The following is a 26,615-nucleotide window of genomic DNA, read 5'->3' as shown; positions in this document are numbered from 1 at the left end:
ACCTTTTTGAGATAATTTTAAATTGTAGAGCACCTTTAAGCAAAGAATGAACTAAGCAGATATTTCTAATACATGTTTTAGCTTCCAAAACAATAGCTCACTGCCAGGACTCACTCCTGTCACCTAGGAAGACTCAGCTTTGGATTTTCAAGGTTAGAAGTGTACCACGAAATCGGGAGATACGTATTATAAGGTTTTGCTAAGGAAATAACATTATCAAAAAAGGAAATATTTGTTTAGTCTTAAATCTGTGGGATTAAACACTATCAAGAATAACTATATTCATTAAAAAACAATGAATTTGTCCATATTAAAATCATTTGATAATTATTCATGTCACCAATTACTTTCTTTTATTATTTTTTAATTTTTTTAGTTGTCGATGGAACTTTTTATTTATTTACTTATACGCGATCCTGAGAATCAAACCCAGTGCCTCACACATTCCAGGCAAGTGCTCTATTACCATTTAGCCACAACCCCAGCCCACTTCCTTTTATCTTAATAATATGACAATTATTTTGAGTACTAAATTGGTATTTGTGTTTCTTTAGGAGAAAGAAATCAACTGGAGTACTGTCCCTCCTCATTACGAATAAAGTGCCAAGAGGAGACACATGTTTATCAGACTGTACCTTAGAAATATTCTGAGATCAGTATAATATTGATGATATTCTTTATGTTAATAATTACTCTACTAATTACTATTGAACATTGGATAATTTTTAACAAATCATTTAAAGTTGTATTAATTTGAATAATAATTATCTCTATACTGGCAGAAGGATAAGCTAAAAGAAATACTACATAGCTATTCCCAAAATCAACCTCTCTGGGATTTCACAAAATTTTCAGCTAAGAAAATAAGCATAATTAAATTCTCAAGACTAAATAATTCATTAATTAAAGAAGCATTAAAGTATATTTTGTCTGATATTGCTTATGTAAATTCCTCTTTGGCGTGATGAGAAATGCCTACAGCTGTTTTCAGGAAGTATTTATCCTTTGACCTTCCTTATTAGTTCTAGGCACTTCTAAGTTTGTCTTGAATAATTAAATTAATTAATACTTTTAAAAATAGAGCCTGATGTATTGTGTCTAATAAATGTGGCTCCTATTACCATTATTATTACTACTAATAGCTACATTTTTTAATTAAAGTAAGCAAAAGATGTGATTTAGAAACAAAATTCAAATCTTGTGTTAAATGATCACTTAAAGGCCTAGGATTACAGCTCAGTGGTAGAGCACTTGCCTAGGATGCACAGAGCCCTGAATTTAATCCCCAGCACCAGGCATACATACACAGAAAAAAGCAATTAAAGCACAAAAGCATCATTCACATTTTTTTCCTAATGTGCATTTGTTATTTCATAGAGGAGCAGATCAAAATATTTTAGTATTGCTAAACAAAGCACCAATTTCACATGCTAAATTTATTTTTAAAATAAATTCTTCTGCACGTATTGTCTAAAATAGTGATAAACCTGCTTTTGAACTCAGTTATGATAGAACATGTATTCACATCCAGTACTACACATTTTTTTTTCATTTTGATATATACGTTCAATTTTGTTTTCTAGGTAGTCCCAAAGGAAACTGGTAAAAACATTCAGAACAACAAACCAAATTTCGCTTCCTCTATCTCATTTCAGTTCTGTAAATCCTAAGCCTGCACAGACATAGTTATAAATCTGATTCAGGAATTGAAGATTAATAGAGTTGTCCCAAGATTTTTCAGGGCAGAAACAGAAGTGAGATAGTGAAGTGGCTGAGGGTGATGTTGCCAAGGAGCTTCTAGGCAGAAACTTTTGAGTCCTGAAGACTATATGAAATCAGGTCTCCAGTTTGCAATATCATTGCTGAAGCAAGGAGAAGACAGGTGAAAATTAAGGGTTCTCAGGAGAGCTCTGGGGTACACAGGAAACCTGTCAATTCTGTGATACACAGGCAGGGTAAAATGGAAGATTGAGATGAATTCCAGTTCAACCAGGGGCATTCAGCAAGTTTCCTAACGTCTCTCTGCGTGTTTGTGACCCTGCTTGTGGGGATAATAATGTTTATTTATAAAGTTGGTGTGGACTTTATTTCTGGCTCACACCAGCTGATCAATAAGTGACATCGAATTTAATGTCAGAATTATCATGTTGGCTTACTCATTTTTAAAAATAATATTTATTTCTCAAAATCCTCACTTAAATAAACCTCATTTTAAAAGTATAATAATTTGTGGGTTCATTTTTATGGCATAGTTCTCCAAATAGAGAGTATCACAAACACCTATTTGCACACCATTATTTTCTAGATTCTTCTTCATATATCCCAATTAATATTGACTGCTGTGAATATCATTAATATTGACTGCTATGAATATCATTCTTTCAGAAAAAAAGGAATGCCTTCACTTTATTTTATTAAAATTTTTATACCTTAATTTTACTTATTTTTTTAAATGAGGATCAAACCCAGTGCCTTACATATACTAAGCAAGTTCTCTACTACTGAGCCACAACCCCAACCTCCCTCTATTTTTTACATTTCCTCTTAGATATTTTTTCCTGATTGATTGATATCTATTACTTAGAAAGGCATGAAGTACTCCAAATCTCATTAGAAAAGTCACTCTTATCCAGGTTCTGGTTAAACTTTGCTGACTAAAATTCCATACCCTTGGAAAAAGATTCAAATAAGCATCTGAAGTCAACCCAGCTCTGGATCTCTTGGGGCTTGTTGGCTGCCCTGGTGGGCACACTGATGGTGCTTGTTGACCAGGGAAGCATTTCCTGCCTTCCCAGGCTGATAGGAGAGTCCAGGGACCAGGATATGAGTCTAGCTGGGCAGAGATGCTGTCCACTCCTATCATCCCTTTCTTCTCTGGAATTGGTGAAGAGAATAAAAAATGACCCATGCTCCATCCCTTGACTTTCAGAAATCCAGAAAACAAGTAAAAATTGTAGAAGACAAGAAAACGCAACCTGCAGATACCAAAAATGGAATACACACCAAATGAAACCATTTCAATCCCGACACCCATTTCTCCAACATATGCAAAAGTGCAGGTAACTCTTGAATCTCCTTTTTCTATTTCTTAATCATCTATATGAATTTACATTGCTCTCTGTCCATGCCTTCTTCTCTTTCTCTCTCCTTTACTCATGGTTGTAAATATTAGTTGCTCTGATCCTTTGTCCCAATATTGGGAAGGCACCAAAGACCAACACAAAATAGAACAATTGAGCAGACGGAGGTGGAATCCTATCTCTAGGTTCATGAATGCACACAGTGAGGTCATATTGCTTTCTATCTTCACTTTGCTTAATAATAGCTTAGAGGAGCAATGGGTTCCAGTTGATGAAAGATATCATCCAAAAACATTTGGAAAAAGAAAAGTATTAGGAAATGAAGCAAGTCTGATTGCAGAGTCTATGCCCTTGCCCCCTCCCGTTTGCTATCTGGTATTGTTCCTGGATATAGCACATGCTGATACAGTGTTTCACCAGGTGTGATCCCTCAACTAGCTGCCCCAGCATCATCTGGGTGATGGATTAAATGCAGATTCTTGGGCCAGCTACTGGTCTGGAATCTCAGGGATCTAGGTCTGAGTAACAACTTCACTCTAGCAAAATTCCCAGATCATATATAACCAACTTCACTTTTAAGAATCACTGCACTTACTGTCTTCTTGTCTCATTGCCTAAACATTAGGTAGAATTTCAAAATAAAATTATTTTTATTTTGCTATATCACCATTTGTGAATCAGCAAACATTCATGGAAACTCCCCTGGAAGTTTCTGTGTGAATCTGCTTGGAGCAGGGTGTACATCTTCATAGGATGGTCCTCATTTCAGATATTTGCCCCTCTAATCCAGTCTCCACACAGATTTCAGATCCCTTCCTCTGAGGCCTGTGCTAGCATTTGAACCTGTTCATTCATTTTCTTTTTTATGTCTGTCTTACCCCTTAGACTTAATGGCAACAGGACAGAGTTGGCTTTGGTGTCCCCAGAACCTAGCATAAAGCCTGATACACAGGTACCTGATATCTTGTGAAATGAATAAATAAGTAAAAAAATAATAATAATAATAACAAATTAATGTATTTATACTCTTTTGGGGGGAGTAGGGCAAATTTGTAGGAAACTGTTATTAAGGTGGGACACAAGATAAGAGAAATGCAAAGGGAAGTGGACAGAACTGCATTGCAACTATATAAGATTTTGCAAATTCCAGGTTTTAAAAAACTGGCATAGGAAAATGCAGAGGTGAGAAGTATGAGACATCTACGTCATCCAGGAGGAACCCAAGACTTTTCTTTTTTAAAGATGACAAAATGGACTGGGTGCAGTGGATTATGCAGCCTATAATCCCACCACTTGGGAGGCTGAGGCAGGAGTGTGGCAAGTTCAAAGCCAGCCTCAGCAACAGCGAGATGCTAAGCAACTCAGTGAGACCCTGTCTCTAAATAAAATACAAAATAGGGCTGGGGATGTGGCTCAGTGGTCGAGTGACTCTGAGTTCAATCCCTGGTATCCCCGGCAAAAAAAAAAAAAAAAAATGATAAAATGCATGAAGGGGAAGAGCAGTAGATGGATACATGATAGCCTATTAATCAGGCAAAGGTTGCTTTAGTAACTATTTGATAGGAAACGAGAAGCCATTAAGGGTGTTTGAAACAGGGTAGTCACAAGATAGGAGATATATTAATGTAATAGCATTGTTAGAGCAAACTGGCAGGAGGGGGCTCTTGAGGCAGACAATTGAAGGTGGATTTGCTCCCATATTTATTTCTGGCCCTAGTCTCTGTTTTGACTTCAGGTTAGACCTGGATAATGAATACTTAACCAGAATGATTCACGGCTTTGTGTCATCACAAATGACATCACCCATTGATTGTGGCATCCTGTACTCTGAGCCAGATTAGTCCTCAGAATCTTTCTTAGCATACTCTCTAGAGTCACAACCAATAAAACAAAGTTGGCCTATGAAATAAGACCTATTTGCCAATCCTGGCATTGTCATCAGAGTGCGAATTTCTCATACCCTATGAACTATCTGCCCAGGGATCACCCATATCCTGATATTTATAATCATACATGCTGAGTACTTTTAAATTCAGTTTATGTAGAAATAAAATAATCATGACTTGACTTACAACTTTGTTTTCTTTCCATGTCATTACCTGTCAGGTATGTTTGCTCATGAATCTCTGTGACACTCAGGAGCTCAGCATTCTGTTGTTGACAGCTCTTCCTTGCCTGGTGCCAAGTCAAAGCAGATTTGGAGTTTATCTGGTAAAGAACGTTGGTCAATGGATCTTTAGTCCATAAGTTTGCACTGCCTTCAACTGCAAAAGAAGTCAGACAGAATTTGCTGCATGGGACATGGAAACATTTCCAGCCAACAATATTTTTTTAGCCCGTTCTATTAGCTGTATTGCCTGAAGCATTATCTTTTTATTTCTTTCCTTTCTTTTTATTTCATTTTCTTTCACTTATTGATAAATCCAGTTGGATTTTCTTCACTTCTGAAATGAAGAGTGGGTTTCACAAAACAATCACATCCAATCCCTTTCATGAGCCTAAAGAAAGAAAAGGAGGCATCCCTTCTGTATTCTCCTGCTGGGTCATGGGACATCGGATGAGCTAGAAGTGGGGCAAATAAAAAGATCAGACACCAGCCCAAGTTTCTTAATCTACAAAAAGATTGAAATGGGGGAAAGGAAATAATTATATGTCTTCTCTCTGCAAGTAGGTGTTTTGCCACATTCATGGAAGAGTTGAGAAAATGGGTGTAAATGACCAATAAAGGAAGCACAATTGACTCTTCATTTAAAGAAGGTATATTTTCATTTTAAAATTAAATGTTGTCTCCCAACTGATGTCTAGGTTTGCTGGTTGGGCAAATCTTCCCAAAGAGTTCAAATTGCCTCTGCAAAAATTGTACAACTTATGTTGGAGCTTAAAGTTGCAAGCTACAGAGAATCTAAAGAATGGGTCTTTTCCTTTTCCTATTGTCATGAAGGAAGACATTACAATAATCAATGTAAAAGACAATGAAGAACATATATTTAGTGTCCCTAGGTCAATAACTGGTACCTCATTTTCCTGTTTTGAACCTGCTTATTTTAGGCTAATATAAAATAAAGTACTGTTCTAAAAGGAATATAAAGTGAAATAGAGTTTGATATTACAAAACCCCTTAAGGCATGAAATTTATACATTGGGCTTTAAATTTTTAATACATATTGAAATTAGCCAATTTAATATACAATACAACTAATATGTGTGTGTGTGTGTGTGTGTGTGTGTGTGTGTATATATATATATATATATATATATATATATATTAGTTGTAGTTGGACACAATGCCTTTATTTTATTTTTATGTGTTGCTGAGGATCGAATCCAGTGCCCCGCACATGCTAGGTGAGCGCTCTACCACTGAGTCACAACCCCTGTCCCCCATTTTTTTATCTTCTACCATTATTTCACATTTAAGAGGGAAAATATATCACTTGACTTTGAAGATATAAATTAGAAGAAACAAGACTAAAATTTTTTTTCTAATGAATTTACTCAGGATCTTCCTCCAACACATATCCAAGGATAGCTAAGGCTGTGAGTTTTCTTTGTGATTAGTGAATTATCATTTATCTCCACATTCTAGTCACTAAATCACATGTTGATACAACAGCTCCTTTGTGAATACCACAGAAGTGAAGGATGCTATAGTCAGACCTGTGCAATAACAGATTTAGAAAATATCATTCTAACTAAGTAAAAGAGAAACATTCCTCAATCACTGAAAAACGAGTACTGTTTTCTTTAAAAAAAAAAAAAGTTCAATTTTTTCCAGACATATATTAGACATCTATAAACCTTTAATGGGTATTAAATCTCTAAACGCTGATAGAAAAGAGACAAAATTCTATCTATGAGCTGGAAGTCTGCTACCCTTGTGGACATTCACCCAGAAAAGCTACACATAGAGACAATTATAACAATCTATGAGGCTAAGAAATCAAATTTACTTTTTTTTTTCTTTGATACCAGGAATTAAACCCAGGGGCACTTAAGCCCTGAGCTATATTCATGGTTTTTTGTTTTTGTTTTTTTTTAAGACAGGGTGGCACTAAATTGCTTAGGGCCTCACTAAGTTGCTGAGGCTGGCCTTGAACTTGTGAGTGTCCAAGCCACTAAGATATGTGCCTGCATGCCTGGCTCAAATTTGCTTTTAATGGGATGATTAGGGGCTATAGATCCAAACAAATAAGTGAGGAAAACTCTAAGATGTCTGTTTTAATTTAACAAATAAAAATATTTTTGAAAACTGTGCTGTTTTATAATAACATTTGGCATAAAGTAATTACATGTGGATTTATGGTCACAAAAGTTTAGTAGTAAGTGATGCTATTTCAAGTCAGGGGCTGCACTCCCACTCTGAACCACCTTGGATGCTCTTCCTCACCCCCACCTCTTTGCAAGGCAGCAGGAGAAAGTTCTGGGGGATGCCAGGAAACTGCAGCTGCTCTGATCTAGTCTAAAATAGGAGGTGAGAGAGGTCAGGGGTCAGAAATTTAGCAAGCTGGCAGCAGAAAGGATGTATGTAATGGGAAAAGTATAGCAAAGAATCCATCCTTTTCCTTTTCCTCAGCCCCAGCTCCCCTCCCAACACTGATGCACTTCTCCACCTACTTAAAACCTGCTACACTGCTTCTGTACAGATTTGCAAGCATGGACAGAGCATCAAGAATCCATATGTTCTGGCAGTTTCCCACCAATAAAATGCAGTGCCACTTATTTTGCAATTACTGCAAGGACAACTAATCTTTCATTTTAAAAAGATCTTCAAGCATATAATTTACCCATTCCCATTGATGCATAGCTATGTTAAATTAAATGATACCCTCTTTTTAAGTTAAGCGATCATTTTCTCTGTGAGGAGCTCCTTTCACTACGCTGACACAAAATGTAGAAATCCCACCTCCCAGTTCCAACAAAACACATCACTTAAATTCTGTGTTTGATCTAAGGTTTGGTGAAGATAAAGCATATGTGGGTTGGGGGGAAGGGTATGCCTACCTCCAGTGTTAAGTATACAGTCTTAGAAATAACTGAGAGTTGGTAAAAATTAAGGGGTCATCTAATGCAGGGTATGTTGGGACAACGGTGCAATCTTCTTAGTAACATCTAAATACACATAAAAAGCCCCAAGAATGAGAGTCAGATCTATTTTTGTCTTCAGCCCATATGAACCATTTTCTCCCTTACAAAAACAGGAGCAATGATATGTGGAAAGGGTCCTGGTAGAATGCAATGAGATAATAAATGTGAAATAACTTTGGGGGGAAATGCTGTAGGGAAAGAAAAGGTTTTATCCCTAGGTTGCAATACTGAATATGCCAAACTTTCTTTGATAATAAACAGTTACTTACATTTCAATGGACAGAATCCAAAGAGCTTATCAGTGTTGTAGTCTGTGGTGGTTCCACACCAGAGCCATCCATCTGACCTCCCGGCACTTGTGCAATCTGCGTACCACTTGTTTTCAAACTTGAATGGAAATGCGCAGGCGGCCCCATTTGCATTGCCCAGCAGCGTGTACAAATCTAGGGAAACATGGATGGGCACTTAAAATGTGAGTGATAGTCCTTAATATTGACTTTCCAGGAAGAAGCACACGATGGAATTCGTCTTACTCTTCTCATAATAATTGATGTATCACGGGGAGGGAGGGAATCTTTTTTTTTTTTTTTGGTGAGTGGAGGGGTCCAACTTCCCCTTCTTCCCCAGTTTTTGGCTGGGTATCCACAGCAGTCTGCACTAAGTACCACGTCTTTTCCACTGCCTTTTAAAACACATTTTCCTCCTTCCTCTTACAAGGTAATAGTGGTCAGTTCTTTTGATGCCAGCATTAACTTCTGCATTTCCTCAAAACAGAAGAGAGGCCATCCTTCCTCTTGGTTGGAATCACATTATTGAATCTTTAGATAGGAAATAACTTTAAAGCTGTGTAGCCCAAAACGCACAAGCAACACTTAAATCTCCTTCAATCACTTCCTATCCGACCAGCCCCCACTAAGTCTCTCCACAGTGATTATGAGGAAGGATAAGAATCCGGACCTAGTTCTCTAATCCACATCATGAAAGAAACTCAAACGTATTCAAAATCTATAATCGAACCTGATACTTGTCTCTTTAAAGTCTGATTTCAAACAGATTAGGTGGGAAGCTCAGGATTTAACTAGAAATGAACATTGAAAACAAATGCAGAATCATTGTTGATTACGGCTTGGCTTAAGACAAGGGATTAGAAAAGTTCACACCTATCTCCACCCACAACCAAACAACTCAATACTGAATTCATCAGGATCTCCAAAGTCTCTGTTTGAAGGAATCCCCTCTTTGAGAGATAACAACCATCTACATTGAAGTATTTGACCTTTTGCCACTGGTTGACATTCAGAATTTATTTTAGGTAAGAATACTTTCCTTAACAGATTCCGTAACTTGAAAAAGTTTTCAAAAGACATTTGAGCATTTGGATAATAAAAAGTTTATAAAGCATATGGCTCATATTAAGGGTATAATAAATGTCAGCCCCTCCCCTTTTTTTCTTTTCTTTTACTTATTGTACTTATTTTAGAAAGTTCTATTTTTAATTACCTCAAAATTAATTGTTTATCAATTAGCTAGTTGCTAATAATTCCAAAACACTATTATAGCTTTAGTTCTCCTAAGTTACAGGACTAGTCTTCCAAATCATAAATTACCTAGGGATGTCCTAGATTCAGAAAGAATCATGCCAACTCTTAGTCACTGGGATTCCTGTTCCATTCTATAAAGAATATCCATTAAGACCACCTCAAGGCAAGGTGTACTATTTTTTAAGTTTGTTGAAAAATTTCCTTGCTGGATTTATAGATGCCAACAATAAATGTCTCTTTCAAGACGAATTTGGCTTATTGGAAAATTACTGAGGCATTCTGTACACCAGGCATTGTTGAGGCCACAAGAACCAGACTCCCCCCAGTCACCTCATTAAAGAACCCTAAAATTGCTCTTACTATTCTCCAAACTTCCAGATAACCTAAATCCATCCAGGTCTACAATTCTGATTCTAATATTCTAAGATAATCTCTAGTCTCAGCCAATCCCCCAACTCTAAATTGTCTTCAGTTCTAGTGTGTAGTCTTGTTAATGGACCTCCAGGTCACTCTGAGGGGCTAGACCCTGTAACAGGATGACTTTTTTGATAGATCATTAGAGAGTATGTGATCTATGGTCCATTTGCATCAGAATCACCCAGGTCTTTATAGAAATAATTCAGAAGTTTCCTGGGTCCTTGCTCTTATATACTAATGCAGAATCTGAGTGGGAAAGGGAGTTTGGGAGGGATCTGCGTTGTTAACCAGCTCCACAAATAATTCTTAAAACATATTAATGTAAGAGGACCTCTCTCCTAAACCCCATGGATATTTGTCTTCAAGTAAAGGGAGAAAAGAAAAGATGAAAGAGGGGAGTATGCTATTTAAAACAAATGTCTGATGATGTCTTAGCACTGATCTTCAAATGGAATCCTCAATTAGCATAGTAGTCTGGACAGAAAATGGAAAGCTGAGAAATTATCTCCTCACAAAGGACAGAATTTCTTCTATGCTCTGTCTTAGCTGTGCTAAGTTACATTCTACTATTCTTAGCCATCCCAGTAACAAAGTAATTTTGAAAATAACTGTCTTTTGTTCCCAAGGACATGTTCCTTCTCTGACCTTGAGGTTGTTCTAGATGACTCTTCACAGTAACCAAGTATCTAAATGAAATAGAGTTATAACATCAACTAACTCAAGAAACCAGCCTTTGCAAAAAGTTTCAAGTTCTGTTTTTGTATTGTTTTGTTTCCGTGCAACCATCAGAGAATGAAATTTAGCCAAGATAAGGGAAGACAAAATACTCCGATCTTACTTATTTTTCAGTAGTTTTCAAGAAACCAACTACAAAAAAATGTTCCCACCTTACTCCTGCTACACTTTCTAAGAGAGTTATCTAAATGTGTTGCCTGTTAATTTATAAGTCCTCAGTTCTTTCAACCTGCATATCATAGTATCTAAATAACCAAAGGATGACAAAATGAATTGGAAACACTTAGAAATTCAAACTGTCAAGTAATTTGCCAAAATTTCATTTTAGGCAATCTAAGTTTGTGAAGAACATTGTTCTGAGGATTCTCTAGGAATAACTTACATAAAAGAAAAATAAAAGTTTGGTTAGAAGTTTTCATCACTACAGCCTTATAATATTAAATAGGAGGTTTGGGATCAAAGCTTATAGTGAAAATTATTTTGTAAAAATTATACCCCATTGTTTAAAAATATATGTAATTTAGAGAAATCCAAAAGAAATGCTTTCCTATTAATTACAAATAGTGTTAGGTATGACTCTCCTCTCCTCTTTTTCTAGACAGAAAATGGAAAGCTGAGAATTTATTTCACATTTAATCACTATCATGTTCTTTAAAAACACCGAATAATTCAAAACAAAAAAAGTGATCAATTAATATTTCCAGTACAGACCATACAAGAACATGTTCATTTGCTTCAATTCCAACTAAGAAGATGAAATAAATTGAACACAAAGATAAAAAATTCTAAGTCTCTTACCTTCATAACCTCTAGAGCATAGATGATCTGTGGTTCCATAGATCTTCCATCTGCTCCATAAACCAGATCCCTTGTAAAGCATAATATTCTTTTCTTGTCTATTGCCATAGTTGAAAAATAAATCTTCATCCTTGATTCCAAAAAGTGTGTCATTTTTGCACTCCCATTTCTGAAATTGGCTTTTCGAGTCACAGGCATAGAGAGTGACAGGAACCCAATCCGTTTTGGATGGCACCCCCAAGCATAACTTAAAAGCAACACTCATAATCTGGGATTCGGATACCCATCGGAATTTCTGGGATTCAGCGTTCGGGTTGCAAACTGCAGTTTGGACCGCACTGGGATTGATTGCTTCCACACAGCGCTTGTGATCCTCATTGTAGATTAAAAACTGCCTAGTGTCTGTCAAGAAGAAGAAGGAAAGCATTTGTGAGTGTGTCCACACAAAGAGGTCAATATTTTAGGTCCAAAGCTCCCAATAAAGATTCATGATGACCGGGAAAATCCTGAAGATCACCGTACCCTGAGCCAGCTCATTTTCCCCCTGGGCTCCCTGGAATCCAGAGGGAGGGATGAGACTGAAGGGTCCCCCAGAGTTAGCACCTGTAACTGGTGTCCTCAAGATGGCCTGATCATTATCAGGGGACTTAGGAACAGGTTCTCCTTAAATGCTCAGGAACAGCAGTGGAGGGAATATGAAGGGCAGATAACAGAAAAAAAATAATACAATTTTGAGAAAAGAAAATGTGGATAATCAAATATAGATAAGCTTTAAAATTGGTACATATATGTCCTAAACCAGGATGTTGAAGTGTGATATATCCCAACCATTTTTGAAGTAGATAGATGAAACATATATAAATGATATAAAATCAAATATATAATTTTCTTCTCCAAATTTTTGAAATATTTTTCTTGGTAGTCCAGGTCACGCTAACACAACAATTTTTTGTTTTATTATTATTTCTTCTCTCCCTATAACAGTTCACTAAAAGATTTAGTTAGCATCTAGAGTGTCTATTATTAACTCACATTTTAATGTCTATACCTTTTTATAGCAAAAAGATACAAAAAATATATTCAATTATTATTTGTGATATTTTCAATAAAAATTCGAGATAATATTTACATCAATAAGTTTAACAATGTATTTTGTGCTGATAATTTGAAACTGATGATTTAAAGAAATGTGTATAGATAGCTTTTACTTATAGCACATAGCTGCTAGCTAGCAAAACAGGACTTCCTCTTGTTAAAAAAAGAAAAGAAAAAACATCTGGTAAGCAAATTTTTTTTAAATCAAAATTGAATTTATGTCAAGATTTTTCTTTTTTCTTTTTAAATAATGTACAAATGAAAAGAAATGAATACAAATTAAATACTTCTTTGAAGTCTTCCTAAATGTCTTCTACTGATTTTTGCATGATACTTTCAAAACGAACTGATTTTTGAGAGTCTGAATAAAGGAGCTCACTATTTTTAATCAAATCATCCCAGTGAAATAAAACAAAGGTTAGTACCACTAGATCTTCCTCTGTTTTCACAAGCCACACCACATTGACTAATGTCAACTGTCCAGTGAGGTTAGCACCACCTGCACTCCAAAATCATTCAAAGGATTTCCATCTTTTGAATTTAAAGCTTATGATGAACCTCAGTCTCAAGAGATCAGGCACATTCCTCCATCAGCTCTTGCCCACACTTGCTGGAGACCTCTTGTCTGTGTCCTAGCTAGGATCCTAATTCTGTGCCACTTAGAACTGTTGCCTGAGTTCCTCAGCTCTTCCTTATGGTTTTTTAGAATACCTGCTTCTGTTGGTGTCTCTGGAGACATGCGTCAGCGGAACATGCCCTATCTAACCAAATCTCACCCCACAACCTCCAGACCAGCAGAACTCCTATCCATACTTCATCTTATTTTCTTGCTGCCCACGCCCTCACGTGACTTCCTGCCTTGGCAAAAAAAAAAAAAAAATTAAAAATTGAATAACATGGTGCTTTTTTCAAAATAAAAAAAATGTCCGTTTTGAAAAAGTTACTATGATCATTTACCATACACAAATGCAAATTTGGTTTCCCCCAATCTACGAAGGTAATTGTTATGGTTTAGATATGAGGTGTCCCCCAAAACTCATATGTGAGACAATGCAAGATTGTTCAGAGGTGAAGTAATTAGATTATGCAAATTGTAACCTGATCACTGGATTAGTCCACTGATGTGAGTTAACTGGGTGGTAACTGTATGCAGGTGGGTTGTGGCTGGAGGAAGCAGGTTACTAGAGTTTGGTGTTTATATTTTGTTCTTGGTGAACAGGTCTCTCTCTCTCTCTCTCTCTCTCTCTCTCTCTCTCTCTCTCTCTCTCTCTCTCCTCCCTCCCTCCCTCCCTGCCTCCCTCCTTCCTAGCTGCCTTGTCCTGAGCTGCTTTCCTCTGACACACCCTTCACACCCTTCTCCCATGATGTTCTCCTTCATCTCAGGCCCAGAGTTATAAAGTCAGCTGACCATGGACCGAACCTCTGAAACAAGAGCCAAAATAAACTTTTCCTCTAAGTTGCTCTTGTCAGGTCTTTGGGCCACAGCAATGCAAAGCTGAATAAAGCAGTAATGAATTCTGAAACTTACTTTTGATTTATTTTGACTATTTCCTCTGCCATTTTCCTATCTGAACTTGTCTTTGACTTCTCAGATGGCTTTGCTCAGTAGTATCTCATTGTTAAAAATAAATGTATCTTCCATTTCATATTTTAGCCATTTTTTTATTATGTTGTTGCAAACACTAATTAACTGGACAAATTTGGTCAGCAATCCAAATACTAATAAACTGGCAGAATTTGGTTAGCAATTCATTTGGTAAATAGCCACATAAGGTTAGGTGCATAAAAGTCAACGCATGACTAGTGTTTCTCTTTCAGATGATTTACACTTATTTGACTTTTATTTTATTTTATTTTATTTTGGTACCAGGGATTGAACCCAGTGGTGCTTTATCATTGAGCCACCTCCCCAGCCCTTTTTCTTTTAATTTTGAGACAGGGTCAGCTAAATTGTTTAGGGCCTCACTATATTGCTGAGACTGGCTTTGAACTTGCAATTCTCCTGCCTCAGTCTTCTGAGCTGTTGGGTGCCTAATATTCATCTGTAGCGTCAACTTAATTCTGTTTTAATTATGGTGGTATTTAATGAACAAAAATCCAATATACCTTTTCTTAACAGCACCACTAGCCACCCAGATTCATAAACCAAAAACCCTAGGGTCAACCCAGATTCTCAGCTTTCCCTCTTGTTCCAGGACAATAATTGAATCTATTAATGGTAACTCAAAATACGGCTTGACGGCTAATTGTCTATATCAACTTGGTGAGATCATGGTAAGCAGATATTGGATCAAACACCAATCTGAATTTTGCTGAGATCTTCTTCTAAGATCATCATTTTAATCAAGAGATTTTTAGTAAATTAGATCACCCTCCATAATGTGGGTGGACTTCATCCAATGATATGAAGACCTTAAGAGAAACAAACCAAAGATATCCCTTGAGGAAGAGGGATTTCTATCTCTATATTGCCTTTGGAGTCTGTTACAGTTTGGATTTTGAACAGTCCCTAAAGGCCCATGAGTTAAAGATTTGATTTGCAGGGTGGTGCTTCTGGGAGATGGTAAATGCTTTAGGAGGTGGGGCCTTATGGGTGGTCCTTAGGTCACTAGGAATGTTCTCTTAAAGGGGTCTGTGGGACTATGGTCCCTTCCCCTTTCTCTTTTATGCTCCCTGGCCATGAAGTGAGAGCTTTTGCTCTGCCAGGCACTCCCACTATGATGTGCTGCCTCACCACATGCCCAAAACAATTAATCAATGGTAGGTTGGAACTTCCAAAACTGTCAGTCAAAATAAACCTTCTCTTTATAAAGTTGATTATCTCAAGTACTTTGCTATAGCCATGGAAAGCTGACTAAAACATATGAGCTCTTTCCTGAGTTTCTAGCCTGTCGATTTTGGATTTTTTGGCATCCAAAACTGTATGTGCCAATTCCTCAAATAAGCCTGTCTGCATTGCATGCCCTTCTATCTCTCTCCCTCTCTCTCTCTCTCTCTCTCTCTCTCTCTCTCTCTCTCTCTCTCTCACACACACACACACACACACACACACACACACACACACATGCTATTCCTCTGCCAAACGCTGACTAATACATATGCCTTCATCCATTCTCTTCTCTCCAACTTCATGGCCACCAACCTACACCAAGCTACCATGGTCTTGCTACACTCTTACTCTTACCCTTACTTTGGAATGGAATCATCGAGGAAGATAACACCTGAACTCCCCGTTACTTAAAGGATGTGGTAATGACTTGGTCCCTGAGTCCATATTGCAAAGCCTAACCCATGAAATGGTTGAATCCACTGAACCATATAAAAGAGTGAAGATTTCTTTCTATTGTTTCTTTCTCTTTTTTCCCTCCATATTTTTCTGGTCATTATAATCATACATAATGGTGAGTTTCACTGTTATATATTCATATATGCCCAAGATACAACATGATTTGGCCAGTGGTATTCCCTAGTATTTCCCTTTTCCTTCCCTCCTCCCTCCCCTTGGTCTCCTTCCTCTATTCTACCAATCTAATTTTGATTTTCAAGAGATTGCCATCCTCCCGCCACCTGCCACATTTCTTTTCCTTTTTCCTCTCTAGCTTCCATAGAGGAGAAAAAACACCACCCTTGACTTTCTGAGTTTGGCTTATTTTGCTTAACATAATGTTAAGCAGATCCCAATGACATAATTGTTGAGTCTCTTTATTGGATCGCCTGTGACTGCACACCACACTTTGGCTGCATGCTTACTCAATAACCAAAGTGTTTTCTTTCTCTTCCACCTTTATGGAGAGGGTTTGGGGCTGGGAAGAGACTTTGCTTCTAACTGAAGTTCATTTTCCAACAATAGAAACCCCTTGAGAGTGGTACCAAGGCACCCAGGAAGAAGCTATCTGACTTCCACATCACAGCCTTGTAGAGAAGGCATGCTCCAGCCCTGTGGTCCCTCTGCCCTCACCTCCTCTCACCACTCGTACTCTCACTCACCACCTTCCAACCACATTGCCTTTCTCTTCCTCTAACACTCCAGGCTCATTTCCACTTTAGTAACTTCATATTTTGAGTTCCCTCTTCTGGAGATGCTTTTTAAAGTTCCTGCAGATGAACTTACTAGCTAGTTCCCCCCTTCTATTTTCTCTTTAATATCCATAACTATCTTATGATATATTCTCTTTCTTTCATTTATTTACCTATGCTTTGTCTATATCCCTCCCCTGCTAGGTAAATGCCATGAGAAAGAGGAACTCGATCTTTCTGGTTTGATACTGGAGTCTCTCTTTGGAAAGCACAGATTGTCTCTTAACAAATATTTATTGAATGAAGAGAAGACTATTCATTAAACCTGAAGCACCTTGACTAGTAACTCTTGTGAATTATTTTATTTAATAATGCATGCCTGATTATGGGTCTATTTAAAACCAGGGTTTTACCTGAAAGTTTATTTTTTTCCTCTCAGAGCAATTTATGAACATTTGTATTTATGAAAAGAGTACTTGAAATGAAAGATTTCTATTTCAGTGCACACTTATCTACTCTTGTTTCCGTTGCTTATCTTTTGACATTAGGAAACAGTGCAAGTTCGATATTGCCTTTGTCAGACAATACAAGGAAATGTAAAATTATCACACCGCAGTGATACATTTCATGCATTATGATTCTCCCCAAATCGCCAGCATGTCGTTTGACTGTTATCATTGTCTCTGTGAAATGTATCAGATGTCAAATGCTATACTTCTTCCTCTGAAAGTGCACTTCCGGCCTTGACCCAAAAGCAACTTGCCACATTTTTGTCATTCCTCACCACACCAATGTAACATTTATAAACATCCTAGATATGCTTCTGTAATAGAAATACTGCCAAGTGGAACAAATGAGGACCGTGGAATAGTTTTACTCATTTCTCAGCAATCTAATTTATGGGACCTAATATATGAGTTTCCTTTTTTAATATCTGCACATTATAAATTTATGAAATTAGATTATCTCTCCATCTTAACTTCACTTTACAATCTCATATTTACTTTTCAACAAATATTTGTCATACAACTACTGTGTGCCAAGCACTGTGCTAATGACAATTCAAGGAAAAAACCAAAGACAAGTTCCCTGCCCACACCAAACACACACTCCACAGTGATTATTCCCAGGACAGAAACAGGACGAGCAAAACTATATCCAGAACAATGTGATAAATTCCAATCAATTAGCTCAGGTTAAAAGTAACTGAAGACTGTGGAACCAACCTAGATGCCTTTCCATAGATGAATGGATAAAAAAAAAATGTGGCATGTATACACAATGAAATATTACTCAGCAATAAAAGAGAAAAAAATCATGGCATTTGCAGGTAAATGGATGGAGTTAGGGAAGATAATGCTAAGTGAAGTTAGCCAATCCCAAAAAAACAAATGCTAAATGTTTTCTTTGATATAAGGAGGCTGATTCATAGTGGAATAGAGAGCGGGAGCACGGGAGGAATAGACGAACTCTAGATAGGGCAGAGGGGTGGGAGGGGAAGGGAGAGGGCATGGGATTATTAATGATGGTGGAATGTGATGATCATTATTATCCAAGTACAGGTATGAAGACACAAATTGGTGTGAATATACAATCAGAGATATGAAAAATTGTGCTGCATATGTGAATTAAGAATTGTAATGCATTCCACTGTCATCTTATAAATTTTTTTTAAAAAGTAACCAAAGACTAAAATATCCAATATTATTGGATACAAACTTTCTTTTAGGCAAGTTTTAACATAATTTTAAATCATTCATTAGCATAAAACAAGTAATTACATTTCTAAATCTACCAGTAAAGAAACTGAGAATATAAAAGGTGAGAGCCAGGCGCAGTGGCACACACCTATAATCCCAGCAGTTCAGGAGGCTGAGGCAGGAGGATCACAAGTTCAAAGCCACCCTCGGCAACTTAGCAAGGCACTAAGCGACTCAGTGAAACCCTGCCTCTAAATAAAATATGAAAAAGGGATGAATATGTGGCTTAATGGCTAAGTGCCCCTGAATTCAATCCCTGGTACCAAATAAAACAAAATAAGAGGTGAGTATTTAGGAATACAACTGCTATTTGATATAGTTTCTAATGTATTTTTAGACTTTCTCCATTATAAACAAATAAAATGCTGGTGTTAAAACATGAGAAAATCACTCCTGGAAGAAAGAAAAACTGAAGAAGGAAAAGATAAGCAAGAATTCTGGAGCAGGAACTGTCAGAACCACCTTCCTTCTCCTTGGCCTTGCTATTTCAGTCATGACGGCCCCTCTCCCCAAATGCCAGCACCACATCTTTTGACCTGGGACTTCTTTGGTCCATTAGGTCCCCCTAGGCCTGCACACACACCAGACTAGAGGGGTCAGAGAATGAAGGCCCCGTATGAGCCTCCTTTGCTGGTGGCTCGTGGGAATTGATGGACTCTCCCCATGCCCTGCACCTCGTATGGGATGACACGGAGGCACGTATTCCACACTGTCACCCAGAGAGCCCCAGCAAATCTGAGCTCCTGTGGTCTACAGTGGCCACTGGCTTGTCAACACACTTTCCCTCCCTGTCTCACTTCCCCATTCCCTGACAGTGCTTCCTGGGGCCTCCTCCCTACAAAACTAATTGACTTCAACTCACAGGACAGCTATCAGAGGTCATCTTCTAGAAGAATCTACACTGTCCATTAGCCTCACTAAACAAATGTAAAACCTACAATGACTCCCCCCAAAAAAGACAATGTGAGTGAAAAGTGCTTATCATACACCTATATGAAGGGCTTTGCCAGGTGCTGGGTGGGGGAAGGGAGAAGTGGAATAATCATGGTATCGGGGTTAGCCATACCAAACCTGCAGACTGACTCAGATTTTCACCTTGATCTTTCATGCATTCATTCACAGATATTCATTCACAGAACCTACTCATACATGTCGCTGCCTTTGGCCATTTGGGGAGGATCAAATATGAATTCAAAGTAGATTCTGATTCTCCGGGAGGAAATAGAGGTGATGAGACTTTTCCAAGGTCACTCCAACTTCCCCTCAAATATGGATTTCCCTGGGTCATGCACTCCCATCTCTCTCACGGGAAGAGGCCTCTCTCCCCCTACTGACCTTGCCTCCTCCCTCCCTGCTCATTCCCCTCTCCTCTCCTCCTGTATCAACTTCAGAATCCAGCCTCACCCCCAGCTTGAGGACAGACAAATCTTGCAGGTTAGGAAGTTGACTCTATTCTCTCTCTTCTTCCACACACAGCCATGCTAATGAACTAATCTTCTGTATCCTGTCTACCTGGACACGATCCATCGATCCATTGGAGCTTCAGTGTTTGTTTACCACATAACCAGATTCCTCTGCTCACAGGCTATGTGACCTTGGTCAAGTTTCAGTACAACTGTGTACTTCCATTTTCCTATCCGTACAATACAGGGGAGGTAACAGGTCCTATTCATTGCTGAAAGGATTAAATGAGAGAATCTAAACAAAGTGCTTAGAACAGATCCTGACACAGAAATTGCTCCATCTGTGTTGTTTATTATTATTATCATTAACTTGGGGGAAATCAGTCTTGAACACAGTGTGAAGTAGGTTCTGAACAAGATGAAATTTGAGACAATAAATGGGTTCATGTAGCAGCCCAGAAAGAGAAAGAGAAGAAGTTTCTAGCTTTAGAATCGGCAGACTTGGAATCAAATTCTGGTCCCACCTTTTCTTAGCTGTGCTGCCTCTTAGTTAAACTCACCATTCTAGCCTCAATTTCCTAATCTGTGAAATGGGCATAATAAGGTCTTTCGAGAGTGTCTTCTAGATGAGTGAACTTCTATGAGAGAAAGTGGGTAAAGCACCTGATGTGGACAGTGAGCATTTGATAAATATTAATTCCCTCCCTTTCCTCTTTTTGAAATAAAAAGCTAAAAATTAACTGAAACAAGCACAGTGATCTAAGTCTTTCTTTTAAGGTGCCATTGTTTTGAACCAAATTTACATTCTCCTTAAGTAACACACTCCAGCTGACAAATTATTTCTACCTCTTCGCCTGAGTCAAAAAAGCAAGATCAAGTGTCTCTCTTGTCCTCTCTGGTGTGTGGGCTTCGGCAACCCATTCATTCTTCTGAGCCTCTGTTTTGTCATCTAGTAAAAGGTAGAGTGTGACACCTTCCCACCTTCCCATCTTCCCATCTGCTTTATGTGACTCTAGGGGCCCCTGGGGCCTAAGTTAATTCTACATTAAACCAAAAATTACACTTAACGATCCAAAATCAAATCTAACTAGCTGTCCCAAGATCTGGATATTAGCACAGACTTCCAAATACCAGCCCTGAGAGAGCCGTGCGGTGAAGATGAGGAGGAGGTATTTTTCTTCTCCTTAATTGAGAATAATGAAAAATAAAATACACTGAAAGATTAATATTGCAAGACATGTCTATGCTGAAACCCAAGTTCCCAAGAGTGCTTGTGAGAATTGGTGCTATGACAGTAATCATCTCCCTTAGCATTTAGATGAGGAATCTGAAGTAGGAAGAATATGAGGATGACACAAGTTAGCAAGGCATCAATGTCAAAAATCACAATTGGATCGATTCCCTCCCACTGTGAGCTCCCCGTGTGTACCACAGGGGTCACTTGATCTGCACTCATTCGGTCTTACATTACAGCAAGATCTAAAGGGAGCTGAGGGTAAAGTCCTAGGTCTGCCTCTACCTGCCAAATGGTGACCTTCTGGACATTTGCCTTGCTAAACCTGTTGCCTCGCCTGCAAAATGATGATTCAAAACATCATTTCCACGATGCTCCTTGCTTTCATGACATAATGCTATGGCTTCTCTCTCACACCAAGACTCCCTTTCATTTTCCTGATTAACCCTGGTTCTAAGCTTCTTCATAACTGTTGGTTCCCTGTGATCCTGGAAAGGTTCTGTGTTGCACTTAACACCATCCACAAAAGCTGGCTGTCATTTCTCCTCAGCTCTTTCTTATAGGTCACCATGTTGTAATTTGACATCAACCATCATGGGAATGCTTACACCATAAAAATCAGTAAATACCCCAAGTCAAATCGATGCTTTCTTTCTTTGGAAAACCAGTTGTTAAATATACCAGCACAGCACTGCCATGAGCCAAACCCATTTCCAAGAGGTCCAACCTCAGTGTCTGAGCAACTCTCAGAGCATCTCTCCTAGAGTTATAACCCACTGAGGCCTACGGTGGCAATGAAGTCTGGGAGATAACAGGGCAAGAAAAGTCACCAGGGCAACCTCTGCTCACCTCCCTGGGTTCCTCAGGGTACAACCGGCTTGTCCATTGGCATCAACCCACTGTGACTTATGGGGCTAATGGAGTGGAAAGCTGCCTTGGAGGTAAAAGGGTTCTTGGTTGAAAGGAAATAAACCAACCGGAAATAGGGTAGGAAGCCAGGGAAAAGAGGTCCTGAGAAGTCCCATATCCTTCAGACTGCTACCAACTAAGCAGGTGCTCTGCTTTTATCAGAATCCTGTGGTCATGTGCTACTTGGAGCAAGGGAAGGTAAAAAAAAAATTAAGGATCACAGACTGTTGAGTAAAATAAGAACAACAAAAATCTGGAAGGACCTCTGTGTCCCCTTTTTATTGCTCACTAGGTTTCTATTCTCTAAGTAAACAGATTTCAGTACCTCCCTCCTTCTCCCAATATCTGTGCCCGCAAAGAGGAAGACATTACTCAGAGGAAGTCATCCTGCTGTCTCAAGGAGAGAAACATTCCTGCGAAAATTGAGAAACACTGCTTGCTCCAAAAGCTTTGAGTCATTTCAAAGAAAACTAAGGTCTGTAGCTGTGCTGCCCAAGATGCACGGCAGGCAGCAGCTCCACGTGACTGTCATACACTCTGAATGACAATAGCGTCCGTCAAGACCTACAGCAAGTAATGGATGATACACGTCAGATTTTAAAGAGTTAATTTTGAAAATGAATGTGCAGTGATCCCCATGATTTTTGTATTGGCTAAATTGAGACGATAATGTTTGAGATATATTGGGTTGAAATAGAATATATTCATAAAATAATTTCACTTATTTTTTTTTTTTAGGAATGTGGCTTCATCATGAAATAGATTATGTTTCTATTGAACTGTGTCAGCTTACAGAGACCAGATCTCATAAACTGCCTGTGAATTGTTCATCCAGCATCTGTCTGAAGACCTTCAGTGACAAGGACCTTGCTATTCTTCAGCAAATTCCTCTGCTTCAGAGAGCACAACCCTTAGAAGATTTTTGCTATTTGAGTTTTTACCTTTAACCTTGAAGACTATTTTAATCCTCTTGCCCAAGACAGATATCTTGGAAAAGATGGAGATGGGATAAGTCCTCACCTATACTGCAGTCTTTTCATGGCTGGGTTAAGCAGCCCCTTCTCCAGCACCCAGGATTAATTGTGAGAAATATTTTGTAGCCCTGGCTCCTTCAGCTCCAGGAATTTCAGCATATTTTTTTTTCTTGAGAAACTTCTCCTTTAAATGCTTAATATACTGCTTTGGACTTATTAGACAATTAATTACTATTGTGGGGGGGTGTTGCTGCTTTTAATAGCAGACTCTCATGAAGCACTTACTATGGACCGTACTCCTTTCTACACACACATATTTTAACTCATTGAATCACCACAACTCATGGGGCAGGAAATATCATTGTCCAAACTAAAGTACAAGTCATAAATCACTTGCCAAGGTCACACAGCTAGCAAGTGGCAGAGGCAGGGCACAAAGCATATTGTCTTTGCTTGTGTTTTGATAATCCCTGCACTTAAGGCTTTTTACAATTTAGCATTTTCTTTTATCAGATGCTCTCTCCCTAGGGAGCTTCTTGCCCACAGCCCCAGCAGGTAGGGAAAGGACTCCTACACAAACTGCACTCAGTGTTCGTTGATTGACGGGAACAAAGGCGAATAAGGAACCAAAAAAAAAAAAAATCAAAATTGAAATCCCTTATATATCATTCAAAACAGAAAGGGATGAAAATTTTCCCAGGCTGAGAATTTTCTTAAACAGGCTGAGTCTAGAGAAGTAGGAAGACTTAACAATGTCTTTGGGAATCTGAAAAGCTCTGAATCCATCCCTGATGTAGACAGCAGCAGACACCTGCAACGAGTAATAAGTAAAAACCCCAATAAATCCACTCATGAGACACTTAGAACAATTAGAATACAGATAAGAACCAGCTTGAAGGCAGTCAAAACTATGAATGACTGAAATGGTTCACAGGAAAAAAAAATGAGTAGCAGGGACCTGGAATCTACTTTGGGGTGCTCCCTCATCCTCTCCTAAGGCCTGGGATAGGGGAAGCCTTTCCCTCTTCCTCTCAGCCAGAAGCACTTCCAAGATATTTGTTGGGAGTGAGATGTCAAGAGCGTACATGGAAAAAGAGAAGAAGCAAACCCCGGAACAGGAAATCCTTGCACAGATAAAATAGAGAGGAATGCCTTCAAAAGAGAGGGACCTGAGAGATGGGGGTGGGGGGGAGGCTGCAGGCCAGACAGCACCAGACACCCGCAAAGCAGCCCCTTCCTCTAGCTACCAGCAGCAGCTGGGGGGCCATAGGTTGCAGCAGAACCTGGTGCTGCCCAGGGCTGTGCGAGCCTCCTCTCAGAGGTATTGACAGGACTCGGGTGTTCATCTTAACCCCAGATGGAGGCTGTGTCACAGGTCCCTACATCGGAAGGCTCCCACCACAGCGCAGACTTACCCAATAGCTGCACAGCAACGGGAGTGACAGAGACAAAAACCAGGAGTAGGGACAGACTCATGGCCCAGAGTTGATCCTTTCATCCACTGATGGAGAAGAGGGCGTTAAAAAAAAAAAAAGAAGAAGAAAGAAGAAGAAAAAAGAAAAGAAATAAAACAGCCAGGGCCCCTGCTTGGTCCAGGTTCTCAGAGATGCTCAGCTGAAAAGGAGGACAGAGGAAGCCGTCCCTTTTAAAGGGCTCCTGAATTTAGGAAAAACCTCCAATAAGGAGATATCCTGTCACATGAGGGTGGCTAGAAAAACAGGAATTCAAAGTTACAACTTTGCTTCGTAAGCTAACTTCTGAGAAGAGCAGGCACAGGGGGAAGGGGACAAAGGCGCACGTGTAGGAGAAGGGTGACCATGGGGGAGGAGGGAGGCCAGAGTGAGAAGTGAGCAGCCAGGCCTGGCCTGCCAGGGGGAGAAGTGAAACCTCCCGGACCTCGGCCTCCTATGGCAGAGCCGCCTGGGCCGCGCTGCGGGCCATCACCTGGGCCTTGGGCACAAGCCTCCACCCCGGAGACAGACATGGCAGGCTCTGAAGGGGACAGTTTCATGGTGGAAACTGGCTTCTAAGGGTTGACACTGACCCCCTTAATCTCTATATCCCATGCTTAGAATCTCTCTCTCTCTCTCTCTCTCTCTCTCTCTCTCTCTCTCTCTCTTTCCTCTCCTCCTTCTCCTCCTGCTCCTCCTCATTTCTTCTTCTTCTTGGAAAGCTTCAAAAAACACAGTTCATGTCAACTTTTCCTCCTCCAATCAGGAGAAAGGTGAAAAGGAAGCTCAATCCAAAATGGGACCCCAGGGAGACCCCAGAGGGAGAATGTTCTAGAAGTCTTTTTCTAGAAAGCCAGAGAAAATAGTGGCAAAGGATCTACCCTACAGCCTTCCTGCCCAGTTTCAGACATCATGGCCCTCTTCTTGTTCAGAAGGGTCCTCTTGCTGGAGGAAAAACTGGTCTTTTGGTCTGAAGATGTGTATTGGTTTCGTGACAAATGGAATTCCTCTCAAAATACAAAGGTCAACAGATCTTTCATTCAGCAATTTTAAACCCCCCCCACACACACACCTATTTTTGTTATTTTTCAGGAGTAAAATAAGAATGAAGAACATTTTGAAACATAGTAATGACAAGATAGCCCACTGGTAACGGAAGTGTGTGTGTGTGTTAGTAATTCAAAAGGAAGCTACAGAAAACATTGTATTTTTTTTTTTTGAAATTTTAAATGGTTTATCTCCACGATTCACTGTCTTTGTGATAAAATTACAAACTTTACTTCCTAATGAAATTGTGATACAGTGCTTTCTTTGTTTTTTGGGTTTTTTTTTTTGTTTGTTTGTTTGTTTGTTTTTTAGCATGCTAGGTTTAAGATTATTCTGACAGGAAAAGATGGTGACAATGTATGACTTGACTGATCCAAAAAAATAAATAAATAAACAACAACAACGAAAAAAAAAAGCCTGCAAAATAGAGCAGATGAAACAACAACGTTTCATTCTCAAACATTGTTTCACTGATTTGGGATTTATAATATTTTAAATGAATCATTTGTGACTTTTAAACATAAATCAATCATATACCCTTCAAATATTTTTTTCCTAACTTAGATTCATGTTGATTTCAGAAGGAAAGAAAATTTAAGTAAATTATCGCTACACTTACCTTCTGTCTTTAAAAATTAAACAAATGTGTCACTTGTGTAATTAAAAATCACAATCAGTAATAAAATTGTTGGCTTTGAAGCAAAATAAAGCCAACTGTCACACAAAAATATTTGCCCTTGACCTTATTGAAACAAAGTTTTACCATGCTTCAAGAGATGATCAGACCAAGGCAAAAAAAGAAATCAACTCTTAAAGGAATCGTATTTCAGATGATGATACAGTAGGAAGTTCAGGAATCAGTCCCTCTACCTAAACAACCATGGGACTGGCAGGAACTGTCTGAAGGACCTTGTAATTCTATAGCCTTATCTCAAAAATTTGGAGCATCCAGGGGAGAAAGTGATAAAGAGGCTGGTGAATTTCAGTGAATTTTAACTTTTCACTTGCTGCTACCATCCTCCATCCCTCATTCCTCATTCCTCAAGCAGCTGTGTATTGAAAAATTAGA

At 38.7% G+C, this 26,615-nt stretch overlaps 1 protein-coding gene across 1 annotated transcript in view; it reads right to left on the bottom strand.

Moving 5' to 3' along the window:
• Positions 1 to 24,646, bottom strand: part of Mrc1 (mannose receptor C-type 1) — an 84,872-nt gene extending 60,226 nt beyond the window's left edge. The window contains exons 1-4 of the mRNA XM_026407751.2: positions 24,464 to 24,646; positions 11,657 to 12,058; positions 8,435 to 8,608; positions 5,180 to 5,344 (exon numbers count right to left, since the gene is read on the bottom strand). Of these exons, the coding sequence (XP_026263536.2) occupies positions 5,180 to 5,344; positions 8,435 to 8,608; positions 11,657 to 12,058; positions 24,464 to 24,524 (802 nt within the window). The 5' untranslated portion in view covers positions 24,525 to 24,646. The remainder of the gene's footprint in view (positions 1 to 5,179; positions 5,345 to 8,434; positions 8,609 to 11,656; positions 12,059 to 24,463) is intronic.
• Positions 24,647 to 26,615: the final 1,969 nt, after the last annotated feature.

This window comes from Urocitellus parryii, chromosome 9, assembly GCF_045843805.1.
Source record: "Urocitellus parryii isolate mUroPar1 chromosome 9, mUroPar1.hap1, whole genome shotgun sequence".
Lineage (NCBI taxonomy): Eukaryota > Metazoa > Chordata > Mammalia > Rodentia > Sciuridae > Urocitellus > Urocitellus parryii.
This window is presented reverse-complemented; position numbering and strand designations above follow the sequence as displayed.